General features: G+C 35.9%; 1 protein-coding gene across 2 annotated transcripts in view; it reads right to left on the bottom strand.

Moving 5' to 3' along the window:
* Positions 1-15,857, bottom strand: part of PTEN (phosphatase and tensin homolog) — an 87,649-nt gene that overhangs the window by 55,166 nt on the left and 16,626 nt on the right. For both annotated transcript variants that reach the window (XM_059662730.1, XM_059662729.1), the window contains exon 2: positions 8,038-8,122. In XM_059662730.1, coding sequence (XP_059518713.1) covers positions 8,038-8,122 — 85 coding nt within the window. The remainder of the gene's footprint in view (positions 1-8,037; positions 8,123-15,857) is intronic.

Genomic DNA, 15,857 nt, shown 5'->3' with positions numbered 1-15,857 from the left:
GAGAGAAAATATTTGCAAATCACATATCTGATAAGGGATTAATATCCAGAATATATTTTTAAAAACTCCTAAAACTCAAGAAAAACCAAGCCATCCAAACAGGCAAAATGTCAATAGACATTTCTACAAAGATATACAAATGGTCAATAAGCACATGAAAATATGCTCAAAACCATTTATCATTAGGGAAATGAAATCAAAACCACAATGAAATACTATTTCACACTCATTTAAAAAATTATTAAAAAACAGAAAATAATAAGTGTTGGTGAGGATGTGGAGAAACTGTAACACTTTTGTATTGTTGATGGGAATGTAAAATGGTATAGGCACTATAGAAAACAATATGGTAGATCCTCAAAAAATTAAACATAGTTACCATTTGATCCAGCAATTCCACTGCTATAGGTAAACTGAAACAAATTGAAAGAAGGGACTCGAATAGATACCATTACACCCATGTTCACACCAGCATTATTTACAACTAGAGGCCCAGTGCATGAAATTTGTGTACTGGGTGTGTGTGTGTGTGTCTGTGTGCGCGCGCGCGTGCGCACGTGTCCCTTATCCCGGCCTGTGCCCTCTCGCAGTCTGGGACCCCTCGGGGGATGTCCTGGGGGGGGGTTGGGCCTAAGTTGGGGCTCTCACAGTCCCGGACCCCTCGCTCCTTACCACCTGCCTGCAGCAGAGGTAGGAGAGGCTCCCGCCACCACTGCTGCACTCGCCAGCCATGAGCCTGGCTTCTGGCTGAGCAACGCTCCCCCTGTGGAAGTGCACTAACCACCGGGGGGCAGCTCCTGCATTGAACGTCTGCCCCATGGTGGTCTGTGCATGTAATAGCGACCAGTCGTTCCATCATTCGGTTGTTTTGCATATTAGGGTTTCATTATATAGGACAGTCTAAAGGTGGAAGCAACCCAAGTGTCCATTGACAGATAAATGGATAAACAGAATACAGTGGGGCCTTTACTTACAAGTGTCCAGACTAACGAGTTTTTCGAGATACGAGCCGTCTCGCAGCCGATTTTTTGCTTTGAGTTGCAAGCTAAAATTCGGGTTACGAGCCAGCTTCAGATACCCCACCACTAGTTGGCGCAGCGAACGTCACAGTGAACGCCACAACTTCAGCCCAGCATCATGTGTCTCACTTGTTCACTTTTGATTTGACATAAGAGTAATCTGAGTTACGAGCTCCGTCACAGAACGAATTAAACTCGTAAGTCAAGGCCCCACTGTATGGTATATACATAAAATGGAAGGAAATTCTGATACATACCACAGCATGAATGAACCTTTAAGACATTATATGCTAAGTGAAATAAATCAGTCACAAAAAGACAAATATTGTATGATTCCACTTATATACAGTACCTAAAATAGTCAAATATGTAGTGACCAAACAGTGGTTACCAGAGGCTGGGACTAAGGGGAAGGAGAGTTACTGTTTAAAGGGTACAAAGTTTCAGAATGAGATGATAAAAAAGTTTTATAGATGGACAGTGATGACTGCACAACAATATGAATGTGCTTAGTGCACTGAAGTGTCACTTAAAAATAGCTAAAATGTGGCCCAGCAGGTGTTGCTCCACGGTTGAGTATCAACCTATGAACCAGGAGGTCAAGGTTTGATTCCTGGTTAGGGCACATGCAGAGGATGTGGGCTTGATCCCCAGTAGAGGGGGCATACAGGAGGCAGCCAATCAATGATTCTCTCTCATCATCGATGTTTTTATCTCTTCCTCTCCTGTCCACTCTGAAATCAATAAAAATATTTATTTTTTAAAAGGTTAAAATGGTAAAATTTTATTTTACATATATTTTATCACACACACACAAAAAAAGTTTCTCATTTCCAACTCTATTCATCCATCTTCAAAGCCAAATCTTTGCTTCTCTCCTAAAAGCAATCCCACTCAACTACTCAGATTCTTTTTCCTGGCATTTAATTCAGCATTTCTATATAATATAGTATCATACTGCATCTTATAGATTTACTAATTATCTGCATATTTTCTGCCATGGTAAAGGAGACTTACAAAACCAGCAGAACTCACACACACACACGTTTCACTCCTCTTAATCCCCCTTAATAGGTAATATCACTCAACAAATACTAATAATTGCTTTCTGTTTCTAAGTCACCTGTTTTACTAAGACTCTCTTGCATAATTTCCCCAAATATTTAAATATCAACCTATCAGTTCTTTTTCTTTCTTCCCCTGAATCCCTCTATCCTGCTGCTCCAATCAGAACTGGTTGCTCTTCTGCTTGTAGCACAGCTGTCATCCTGGGACTTTTCTTTTTCGCTTGAGTTGGATCTTCTCTTTACTGAAGCCCTTTTATTTTATGGTTTATTCCCTTGTTTATCTGGGACATATCTTCTAGTAATCTCCTGAGAAATGTTACAAGGATATATTCTTTTTAATCTTTCAGCATCTTGTTTTCGTACTTTTGCACTTGGTTGGTAGTTTATATAGATACAGAATTCTAGACTGAAATACAACTTTTGAAGTGCTGTTTTCTCCATCTTCTATCTTTAATTCTACTGCCAAGAAGTTAGATGCCATTCATATTCCTTAAACCTTCCTAATTGAGCCTAAAAACTTTTGAAACATTCTCATTATTTCTGGTATTTGAGAAATTTCATAATAATTTGCCTGGTGATGGCCTATTTTCATTTAGGCCTATATACAAATATATAGGTATTTCCAATCTGGAAACTCAAGTCCTACAGAAATTTCCTGGTATAATAACACCAGAAAAGACCTTCCTTGATGATTTCCTACATGAAAGAAGAGGTCAAAGTTGTTATAAAGGAAAAATGAAATTGATACTTTCCTCTAATTTCTTTTGAATAATTTCTCTATATAATCTCTAAACATTAAATCCTCTAAATAATCTCCTCTCAATTCTTTTTAACTGAATAGCCAAAGGATGACAATGTAGGGGTAACAAAAACATTTCCTTTTTATTGAAAATCGACATACTTTAAGGTTGATTGGAAAGATCAACATATAATTAAGAATATTTGAAAAATGTTTTCAATAAGAAAATTGCATAAAACAGAAAAAAGATGAACTCTTAAATCTGTAATCAGCTGCTTGTATATAAATAAAAACTGATAATATACAAGATAATGGATAATGTTTTTTTAATCACTATATATCAGAAACCTGAACTCTAAGCATTTCCTTACAATAAATATGGGAATCTTTTCATACCTAAAATCTTTCCAATAAAAGAGAAGGAAGTAAATTATTTCCTACTAATTCAAACTAGGGGGAAATATTGTTATATGCATTTTTTCATTTTTAGCATTTCCAAATTATGCTCCATAAAACACAATTTAGAAATATGTTATTTAATACACAAAAGAAAGAGACAAGGAGGAAAGAAGGGAGGAAAAGAAGGGGGGAGAGAAAAGCATATAATAATTTCACTTGAGAATCTACAGTAAGAAAGCCAGTTTACCTCTTTAAACCTACATTTCCCAGATGTTATTAGGTACAGAACAGTTCTCGGGCTATGTCTGTTAAACACATTAAGTATTAATTGGTTAAAGACTGCTTAGATCTATAGCAGATAACATATAAATTAGATATCTTCAGTATTAGCCTGAGAGATAAGGCTAACATACATATCAAAGAATAATCAATTATCCGAATAAAACATTGTTTCATATTACCAGCTAGTGCTAGTCGGAGCAAGAGTCTAGTGGCAAGAAGGAAGGGAGATAAAATGTGGTAGTAAGAGGAAAAAAAGAAAAACAGTCTGGGAAGAGTTAGCTCTTCAATTTCCCTTCTATGAGCTGTCCTTGTCCTGTAGTGTCAATCCTGATTGTTTATTAAACAAAGCATTTGTGCCCTGGCTCGGTGGCTCAGTTGGTTGGAGCATTGTCCCGTACACCAAAAGGTTGAGGGGCAACCGGTCAATGTTTCTCTCTCACATTGATGTTTTCTCTCTCCCCTTTTCTCTCTCTGATAAATCAATAACAACATATCCTTGAGTAAAGATGTTTTCTTACAAAGAAATAAAATAAATATTTTTAAAAATTTGCAATTAGGATTGTAAAAAAAATTTCACCTTGGTTCACTTTCCCCCTCCTTTCCCTTTTTGTTTATTTTTTAACATTAATTTCTGATCCTAGGAAGTCACCTAATAAGGAGAAGTTAAATATTTGTCACAAATATACTTTGATTACCTCAAGTATACAATTCACATTGCTATAATAAAGCATATCCCAAAACAGTTAAATAATGCTGGACAATTTAAGCATTAAGGTATTCACAATTGGAATTTCTTTTATTCAAGGCACTGATGTACAACAACAAAGTCTGAACTCTACATAATATTTACTGATTGGGGGAAAATAATAGGAAAAATATGGAATTAGGAAAAAAGATAATATTCTTTAGACATCCCAAATAACAGGGTAAGGAACAATCCAACTAGAAATAGTTTCATTAACAGAAAAGGTATAAGGAAATAGACATTTTTTCACTGCTGTTATCATCTTTGGACCAAAAGCAAAATACCAATTATAACTACTATCTCCAATACAGTGTGAACTATCAAGAAAATCAAGGTTAATCCTAACAGACAAATTACTTAGGAACTATTTATTTCCACTTTAGCTTCCAGAAAAAACTACATCTTCCTTTCCCAGTCTCTGTTCAGCCTTTCCTCCTTAAAAAAAAGGAGTTTGGGGGTGGGAGGAGTTAAGCAACTGAAGCCAACAAAGTCTTACTAGCCATTTATCCCCCAAATTAAAATAAAGACTAAACAAAAATAAGCACAGCGCAACTATTACAGTCAGTTTATAATTCATTTTTTATATGCTATTACCATTACCATTAGGTGACAAGATCAGTCAGCTAAAGCAACCATTGGCTACATAACCAACCATATACATAAAATATTTTTAAGAATAACATCTGAAAAGTTAAAAGCTAGATAAAATAAACTAGATACATTAAAGCAGATAGAATAAACTTCAACTTTGGTTACACAAACTAAAAGTGTGAATCTTAATTCAGAAGCATAAAAGCAGTGGTTATGAAGTCAAAAGATCAAAGATCAAAATACTTCCCAGCATAGTATTTTCTTGGTGAAGTTATTAGTTTAAGGTCTGATAATCAAATGTATTGCTTCAGAAACTGACTTATCAGTAACATAAAAGAGGATCATTTAGCCTCAGTGACTCAGTCAAAAGATATTAATTCACATTCACAAGAGAATAATGAAAAAACTAGCACACTAGATTACCACAAAAAATATCCTCACAATGATCACAGAACTCATCTTTACTCTTTCCCAATATAAGTACTAATCTGACTTGGTTAAATCATTATTTGGTTGAATACAGAATTACAGTAATGTGTAGTAGATCATCTTATGAGATAGTTCATCTAAGTCATAAAGAGGCCTGCTAAATACTCCTGCACAACAGAGAATACATGCCTGGTGACTGCACTGCTCATTTCCCAGACTCTCTATCTCTCAATCAAAATTTACTTTGCTCATTCTTTTTTCTATCACCCATTGCATTTTCTGTTGATGTGTTATCACTGACTAAGCCAGCTCAAACTGCTTCAATGTTAAGCATCCTTCCCGTGTCTTGCCTATGAAAAGGGCAAGTTCATTTCCCTCTTTTCAGTTTAAGTAGTACTTCTGACAGCCTCATGTATGCTATCTATATTCTAACAGAAACCACAAAGAAAATAGTTTTGGGTTCTTTTGTAGTTTTTGTAGAAACTGAAATTTAATTCTGAACACAATGTGAACACTACAAAAATCCAATTGGACACAATTCAGTACTGCAAAAATATTAATATACTTTGGTTCAAAAGAATTGCTAAAAATTAACAACTTATGGTTAGCTCATATAAGGGTATAAGTAGGCTTATATACTTAGACAACTATTATAAAAAGAATTCTACATTGCATAATGCTTTAAAACTAATTATAACATTTAATTCTCATAACCATCAAATATTTAAATTGAAAATCTTCAAAGATAACCCAAATTTTAACTTTTAAAAGCCATTATAGTTTCTAGTAATATTTTACAGTTAATTTATTCATAACAGATTTTTGCACTGACATCAGAAAATATACTAAGACTATTTACACAGCAGATACAAATTCCTTCTCTCATAAAATATACCATGTACTGTTAGGTCATAAACACATAGAAATTAATTAAATGGCCTTTTCATTCAGCCTTGTTCTGAGCTGAATGATAATTACACTAAGAAAATTATGCAAAATTATAAAATGGACAAAGTTAGTCTTGGTATGCCCAGCATTTTTTTTCAAGATTCTTTGCACCAAATACTTCTTCAGGTGTTTGGTACATTTATGACCCATTATAAACTGCTATATGTAAAACTACATGGTATATTGATTATACACTGAGTGGCCAGATTATTATAACCACCTGACATTTATAGGCAAATTAGCTGTAATTTTGCGCTGAAGTTGCTAGAAGGCCAGACCATTATAAACAGGGAAGCAGGTTGTTTACCACGACAGAAGTGATTTTTTTTCTGAAGATATGGGTAAACAACGCAAATTAACAGCCTTTGAACGTGGTATACACACACACACACACACACACACACACACACACACACACACACTCTTAGTGGCCAGATTATTATGACCACTTGACGTTTGTAGGCAAAATAGCCGTACACTGCACCGTATGGGATAATGGAAGCTGAAGGCCTGTTTGAACACCTTTGCTGTCTGCAGTTACCAAGATAAAACGTCTCCAATTTGCACAGGAACACAAAATTGGACAGTTGAGCATTGGAAAAAAGTCATGTGGTCTGATGAATCACGTTTCCAGTTGTATCATGCGATGGCAGAGTGAGAATTTGGCGGAAACAGCATGAAAGCATGCACCCCACATGCATGAGTACAACCCTTCAAGCTGGTGGGGGCAGTGTTATGGTTTGGGGCATGTTTTCCTGGCGTGATTTGGGCCCTTTAATTCGTGTGGAACAATGTCTGAATAGCACAACATACCTAAGTATCGTTGCTGATCAAGTTCATCTTATCATGTTGATGGCGTATTCCAATGGAGATGGCTTCTTCCAACAAGACAATGCGTCATGCCACGGTGCTCGTATTGTGCAGGAGTGGTTTCAAGAACACGAGGGAGACTTTACCTTACTTAGGTGGCCCACACAGTCACCAGATCTCAATCCAATTGAGCATTTGTGGGAGGAAGTTAAAAGAGCCATCAGGCAGCTGGTTCCACAGCCATCAACTCTCACAGAACTGGACAGTGCTATTCATCAGGCATGGTGTCAGATTCCTTGCATCACCTTTCAACATCTCGTGGAGACAATGCCAAGAAGAATCGCCGCAGTATTGAAGGCAAAAAGTGGCCCAACGAAGTACTGATGGGGTGGTCATAATAATCTGGCGACTCACGTTCAAATATATCCCACATTCAAAGGCTGTCAAATCATGTTGTTTACCCATATCTTCAGAAAAAAATCACTTCTACTGTCGCGGTAAACAACCTGCTTCCCTATTTATAACGGTGTGGCCCTCTATCAACTTCAGTGCGAAATTATAGCTAATCTGCCTACAAACGTCAGGTGGTCATAATAATCTGGCCACTCAGTGTATATACCTTAGGATAAATATATGTAAGTAAATAAATACACTCAAGAATTTTAAGCCTAACCCCCAATTGTAAAATAAAAAATAAATACATAAAAATCACAGTGTAATGAATCCAGGCATTAACCTACTGAAGGGCACTTTGTATAGAGTCCACGAAAGCATAGCACATACACCTGATTAAGTAAAAAGTTTGTTCTTATCAAATTCAAATGAGTTGTATCCTATTGAGGCCCATTAGACATATTAAGAAAAAAAATAGTTATAGAACACCAACATAATATCCACATCAAGTTTACATGACAAAGTACATCTTTTTCGGTGGTTTAGATATATTTTCTAAATGAAAATACAACATTAATATATCAATATTCAAAATTAAAAATTAAGAGTTCTTACCTTACTACATCATCAATATTGTTCCTGTATACACCTTCAAGTCTTTCTGCAGGAAACCCCATAGCAATAATGTTTGGATAAATATCTGAGTACTTAAGTTAAGAAAATATCTGAAATATGGAACAATGAAAAGTACATGTACACATTTTAAAACATTATCTGGGAAGCTTTCCCTACAGCTTTGCTAATGAAAATTGTCAATTTATCTATAAACTATCATGTATAATTAATACAATTAAATACATTAATTTTTTTAAAATCCTCAAAGTTTTTTAGCAAAATAATTTTAAAATCCCTCTACTTAGTACATTAAAAATGTACCTAAGGTAGCTGCCATACTATAGTATTTAGATATATATGGAAAATGAAAACCTCAGACTTTATAATCACAAATACTGAATGTCTTGGGACAAAAACCAAAAAGCCAATTAAAAACAAGACAACAAAAATTTACACAACCTCCAATTTTCCTGATTATAAAAGACACCATGGTTTACAGACAAGTAGATACAATTAAGAATTAGGACATCAGATTTAAAACGTATAATTTGGACAAGTCACTTAACCCTTTTAGAGTTCAATTTCCCATTTCACATGATTACATTGAGACAACCATTAAGATCTCCTCACCCTTAGTGTTGACTTGATAATACTGAACTGGGATAGAAACTTACTCTCATTTCCTATCAAGGTAATCAATATTTAGCATGCCTTATTCTAGTCCCTTGTTACACACTACAGTTGGCATAACAACAAACATCTACACTTCAGATTAATTTATATCAGACTAACTAGAAAAAACTACCAACAATCTACATTTCTATGCATTGTGTCCATCATACCAGCTCTCATTTCTTCTTGAGCTCTATCAATCCTCTCTAATCCCAGGATTTTCTGACTGGAATCTTTCAGATGAGCCAAGCTAATCTGCCTAAAGCCTCCCTTCAAGACCATCTCTAAAGTTCCCCGCCCACCTACTTCTGGACCCATTCACCTTCCAAATACAATTCAAAATTCAGCATATTCAGTGCCCTTTTCTAAATTTTTTTTCTGCTTGCTCACATTATTAAGCTGATTTCACTATTATTTTCAAACCAAAGATAATTATCAAATTACTGAAAGCTTTTATTTTGATAATTAAGAAAAGGTTGTATGTATAATCTATGTTCTATTCATATGATTACTATGTACTGGTTGGATAGATTTACAGACTAAGAAAAAAATGTGCACAACAATGTATACATTATATTTTGGATAAAAATATTTTATAAAAGAAATAACATTTTCTTTCTGGGTAAAGAAATATTTGCACATATATTTTAAAAGACTTAAAGGGTCTAACAGCCAAGTTCACAGGTATAATGCTGTTATGGATACTGTTTTAGCAAACCAACATAAAGGACATTTTTGAGCCAACTAAATAAATTTGAATATAATCTGAGTATTAGATGAAATGAAAATCTACTGAAATGAATAAGTAGACATTAATGGGTGGGGGGGAGGTTGTAAAAGAGAATGTACAGTGTGATACCATCCCAGTAAAATGTTAAAAAAAAAAAATCCAAATAGTGTATGTACACAAAAAAATTACAGACTGACTAAGGTACTAAAAGTAATAATCTCTAGGTGGTGGGAATATATATTTTTTCTAATTTTTGTATTTTCTATTTTGGGAACAATGCACCTGCACTGTTTCTGTAATAGATGTTTAAAATTGTGTTTCTTTTTAATTATCTCCAAGTCTATTTACTAAGTATCATGAGAAAATACTGTCTTGGCCTGTATAACTAGGAATCATCTCTGTATGTAGTTTTTTAAATGTTGAATTTCTATCCCCAAAAATTATTATAATAATAGTATCTATGATTTAAATAACATTTCCTATGTGCCAGGGACAATTCTTGCCAATTTAAGATACATAAAATCACCCCAAATCTCAAAGGGTTCTTCTACTGTAAAGATTCCCAAAAGAAAACTATTAGGATGATCATTTTTAACATCACAAATACTAGCTATCATCTATTATCTATATACTAGAAGCCCAGTGCACGAATTCATGCATAGGTGGGGTTCCTCGGCCTGGCCGGCAATCAGGGCCAATTGGGGCCATCTTGCCCAGTCCTGAACAGGGCCAATCGGGACAGGCTGGTGGGGGGGAGGGACCACAGGAGGTTGGCCAGCCACGGGAAGTTGGCTGTGGGAGTGCACTGACCACCAGGGGGCAGTCCTGCATTGAGTGTCTGTCCCCTGGTGGTCAGTGTGCATCATAGCAAATGGTCATAACGGTTGCTTAGGCTTTTATATATGTACAACTATATAAAAGCCTAAGTGGCCAGCCAATGGGTAGCAATGATACTCACTGACCACCAGGGGGCAGGTGCTCAACACAGGAGCTGCAGCGCTGCGGTGAGTTGGCAGCTACGGTTCTCGGGTGCATCACCCGGAACAAGAGAGGAGGGAGCCCGATTCCAGGGTGCATCACCCAAGAACTGTCCTCTCACAATCTAGGACCACTTGGGGAATGTGGGAGAGCTAGTTTCAGCCCGATCCCTGCGGGCCAGGCTGAGGGACCCCCCACCAGTGCATGAATCCATGCACCGACCCCTAGTTCTCATATAATAAAGTAGACGCACTGCAAATGTAGCTCTTGGTCAATTATTGACATGCTTTAGGGCAGTGGTCGGCAAACTGCGGCTCGCAAGCCACATGCGGCTCTTTGGCTCCTTCAGTGTGGCTCTTCCACAAAATACCATGTGCGGGCGCGCATGTACAGTGCGATTGAAACTTCGTGGCCCATGTGCAGAAGTCGGTATTTTGTGGAAGAGCCACACTCAAGGGGCCAAAGAGCCGCATGTGGCTCACCAGCTGCAGTTTGCCGACCACTGCTTCAGGGCATTATGTCCATTCATGAGGGGAAAAAAGCAGAAGAGAATAGAGGTTCAAATCAAGCCTATAGCAGTACAATTCCTAAAAATGAATAATCTTTTCTTTTTAACTGTATCTTGGAGCACAAACATAAAAAAAGTGGGGCTTTTTAAAAATACATTTTTATTATTATAGATTTGAGAGAGAGGAAGCGGGGGAGAGAAACCGACTATTGTTCTACTTATTTATGCATTCACTGGTTGATTTTTTTTTTTAATATATTTTATTGATTTTTTACAGAGAGGAAGGGAGAGAGATAGAGAGCCAGAAACATCAATGAGAGAGAAACATTGATCAGCTGCCTCCTGCACATCCCCCACTGGGGAAATGCCCGCAACCCAGGTACATACCCCTGACCGGAATCGAACCTGGGACCCTTCAGTCCGCAGGCGGATGCTCTATCCACTGAGCCAAACGGGTCTCGGCCACTGGTTGATTCTTTTATGTGCCCTGACGGGGGATCACACCCGTAACCTTAGGGTATGGGGACAACACACTAACCAACTGAGCTACCTGGCCAGGGCAAGAAAATGTGATGCTAACAAAAGAAAGTGAGGCTGAAGGAGAAAACCAAAGCAGTGGCAGCTACCACCAATCTGGAATTCCTATCTATAAAATTATAAATACATTCTAGTTCAAAATACCCATTCAAAACATGCAAGTTTTCCTGACGAATACAAGAGAACTATTTCTTATTAAGTAGTAATTACTTCTACTAACAAACATACCTAGCCTAACCATTAATTTCAGTGAGAGTTTATAAAGCTTATTTTAGCTTTATAAAAAAAAAGCACAGAAGTATAAAACCCCTTTAAATGTAGTCATTTTAAGCAGGACTAAATTCAAGTTTATTCTTGCACTATGAATTCTAATAAAGTAAATAAGTTTGCAAAAAACTCAGTTAACTTAAAAATTAAGAAAACTGTTAAGTACTCATTAAACTCAATTGGCCTCTTCCTTCATTCACTTAACCATTCAAACACATATGGAACATTGGAAGGGGCACTGAGAATTTAAAGTTAAGACTACTGCACTCAAGGAGTTACTTATTTTATCAGAGAAGACAGACACAGAGACCTACAACTGTGCCAAAAGCCCTATTATGTACATATCAAGATGTTTTAAGAGCTAGAGAAAACGGGATTAATTCTGTAGGGGCAGAGATAAAGTTTCACAAAGTAGGTAACATGTTAGATAATCCTTAAGAAGTCAGACAGTAGACAGAAGAAAGGAGAGCAATTACAACACTCCAAGCAGAGTATAGAGCAGATATGGACATACATAAAATATTCAAAAAAAGTGAGCAGTCCATTGCAGCTCATGCACGAAGCTTTATGGAGAAGGCAACAGGACTGGTAGAAGATTAGGAGCAGGACTGGCAGAAGATTAGACCTAGTTTAAGGATGCCATGGCAGGGAATTCAATTTAATTAGGAAATAATTAGTCAAAGGCCTACATCACCCTGGCAGTCTCTTGCAGAGGAACAATCCATTGCCCTGCAATCTCCTGCAGGGTTACTATCAAATCCTTTCTATAAAGAGAAATCTTTCTATTCAGTCTTTTTAAGGTTTCATTTGCTTCAGATTCTCACCTTCCTTATTTATAGAGTTTAAGATTTTACCCAAGATTTTGGCATTCATCATAAACTAGAAAGAACATGTGCCAGACAGTATGCCAAATAAATTCTCATGTAATCCTAACAATCCTATGAAGCAATATTACCATTTCATAGATGACAAAATTCTGAGGGTCAAAAAGTTTGGATAACTGCCCAAGATCCCAAAGCCAATAAGTAATGTTATGATTCAAACCCATTATGTACATAATTACAAAGCCCCAACTTTTTATACCAGGCTGCCTCACGTAAGATTATAATTATTTTATATTTCCAAATCATTAATGAAAATGTAAAATTTTCAAGAAAGTAGGCAAAAATGCAAGTGATTTACCAATCAAATGTTAAAACTTAAAATCTTATTTAAGAGACAAGACAAAAATCGTTTCCAAAACTGATGTCAGCAACTAATGAGTGCTGAATTTTGAGGCAAATACTTCTTATTCCAGGTATTATACCAATAAACAAAATCTCTAATATAACTGTTTTGCTTCCCCATACATTAAAATTTTTATGACATGTTTTTAGACATTTTAAACCAAGACTGAGAGAAAAATGATTTGTAATACAGAACAGCCTTAACCAGCACTTACTGGATATACTTTTGAATAAGAAGTAGTGTTTAATATTAAATTTTCACCTAATGACTAAATCTTATTTTAATTATGATGATTACTGAAAGTAAAGCAGTTCTGAACAGTTTCTTTGTTGTACTCTATATAATACATAGATATGCTTATCCCTGAACAAGTTATAAACTAAAATGCAGTGCTAGTATATAAAACAAAACCTGCCTTTTTTCCCCCCTCATAATTATTTTAAGGAAAATTATTTCCATAGATCACAAAACAAGCTTTTCTTAAAATTCTAGTTAACTGCAAGTTATAGTAACAACATGAAGCTATAACAGTGATGGCGAAACTTTTGAGCTTGGCGTGTCAGCATTTTGAAAAACCCTAACTTAACTCTGGTGCCTTGTCACATATAGAAATTTTTTTATATTTGCAACCACAGTAAAACAAAGACTTATATTTTTGATATTTATTTTATATATTTAAATGCCATTTAACAAAGAAAAATCAATCAAAAAAATGAGTTCACATTTCACCTCTGACACGCGTGTCATAGGTTCGCCATCACTGAGCTGTAACATACACGGAACATGACTGGCCAAACAGAAAGTGATAAACAGATTTAGAGAGGTAGTGGTCAAAATGCATCAAAAGCAAATCTGAAGTCGCCTGGTTCACCAGAGGAACACTGAACTAAAAACAGCAGCAAGAGTGAAGAAAGAGTCCAGCTGGTGTGGCTGTGTTGAGCATCGATCTATGAACTAGGAGGTGACTGTTTGATTCCAGTCAGGGCACATGCCTGGATTACGCACTCAATGATCGTGCAGGAGGCAGCCAACCAATCATTCTCTCTCATCATTGTTCTCGTTCTCTCTCTTTCTCTCTCTCTCTCTTCCTTCCTTTCTGAAATAAATAAAAATACATTATTTTTTTTAAAGAGTGAAAGAATAAAGTCAGACTAATAAGAGAAAACAAGAATCAAAGCAAGTTAGCAACTACCAATACTTCACCATTTAATTTTATTTTCCAAGAATTTCTGGAGATTTTCCCTGCTTTCCATCAGTGCTTTCAACCAGCAGACACTTAAGGCCAGGTGAAAGGAAATGAAACTAAGTTTACTTTCTCTCAAAAAATTTTTACAAGTTTGAATTTAACAAATACTTTCCAAGGATGTCACAGTTATATCCACATTATCTCTTCTACTCAAATTATGCTTTAAATACTAGCCACTCTCTGGACTTATATGACTTCCTCATTTAAATGAAAGACTTCACTTCTTACTAGGTTTTATTTTTCCCTATTGAGTGTGGTAAATGTTTGGATCTGGTTTCTAAATTGAAAATTCATACTGGGAGAAAAGCAGAAATAGTTCCTTTAATTTTCCAGTTAATAAAGTGCTAATTGTTCATTATTTAATAACAATTTGTCCTAATATATAAGGCATATAATCATTCCTGTACATACCAAATAACGCAGCTTAAACTCTTATTTTCTAAACTGAAAGGGTACAAAAAGAATGAACTACAAAAATATTAAGAAGAATGCTCCCCAAATTAGGGATTTTAAAAATAATGAATGGCCAGGTATAATACAAGACACAGGAACCTTTAAAATATTTACAAATGTCAGACCTTGTACTAAGCAGTTAATGCATATCATCACTAACAATTTTATTCTCGGCTTTGTACCTTAAAAGCCTAACTTCAGGTTAAGTTACTCAGTATCTTTGGGCCTCACATACTTTTGTTTTAGTTTTCTATAAAATAATGATAGTAACTCTAGCTGTAACTTTGCCACTGGCTGTTTTAAGGATCAAATGGGATATCTGGAAATATCTTTAAGTCCATGAAACTGAAAGGGCTTTATAACTGTAAATAAGGGGTTATTATCTGAGACTGAATGAGTTAGAAATGTCCTTTTTTAGTTTAAATGTCTCATTACAAAAGTGTTTTTATAAAAAAATTATAAAAAGAATTCCAGTATGTTAAATTCACTTTAGCAGAAATTTTAGTTTTTTTAAACACTTTTTAAAATATCCCATTTTTCAATTTTTTAATTTATTTAACATATTTTTATTGGTTTTAGAGAGTAAGGGAGAAGAAGAGAGATAGAAACATCAATGAGAGAGAATCGATTAGCCACCTCCTGAATGCCGCCTATGGGGGATCAAGCCCACAACCTGGCATCGAACTGTAATCTCCTGGTTTATAGGTCGATGCTCAACCATGGAGCCACATTGGCCAGGCTGTTTTTAACACTTTTTAAATTATCTGCTTGCTGTGCCAACCCAGAAAGGAAAACTTACTGCCAAATAATTTATGAACTCTACTTAAGTTTTCTACTTTTCCAAACAATTCAAACCTCACAACTTTTACATGTTTATAACCCGTCTTGACTGAAAAGTTTACACATATTGTTGCTTTGAAATAGAAGTTTAGATCTCACTTTCTAAAGGAAAACATCAAGAACTTCTAGTAATCCTACTAAGCAACAGAATAAATTGGTTCGTTTGGCAAGAAATCTACAACCTATGCCCTAGCCGGTTTGGCTCAGTGGATAGAGCATCCGCCTGAGGACTGAAGGGTCCCAGGCTGGATTCTGGTGAAGGGCACATGCCCGGGCTTCGGGCTTGATCCCCAGTAGAGGGTGTGCCGGGGCAGCTGATCAGTGATTCTCTCTCATCATTGGTATTTCTATCTCTCTTTCTC

This window comes from Myotis daubentonii, chromosome 13 (assembly GCF_963259705.1).
Source record: "Myotis daubentonii chromosome 13, mMyoDau2.1, whole genome shotgun sequence".
NCBI classification, from domain to species: Eukaryota; Metazoa; Chordata; class Mammalia; order Chiroptera; family Vespertilionidae; genus Myotis; species Myotis daubentonii.
Note: the sequence above shows the minus strand (reverse complement) of the source record. Positions and strands in the feature narration are given on the sequence as shown.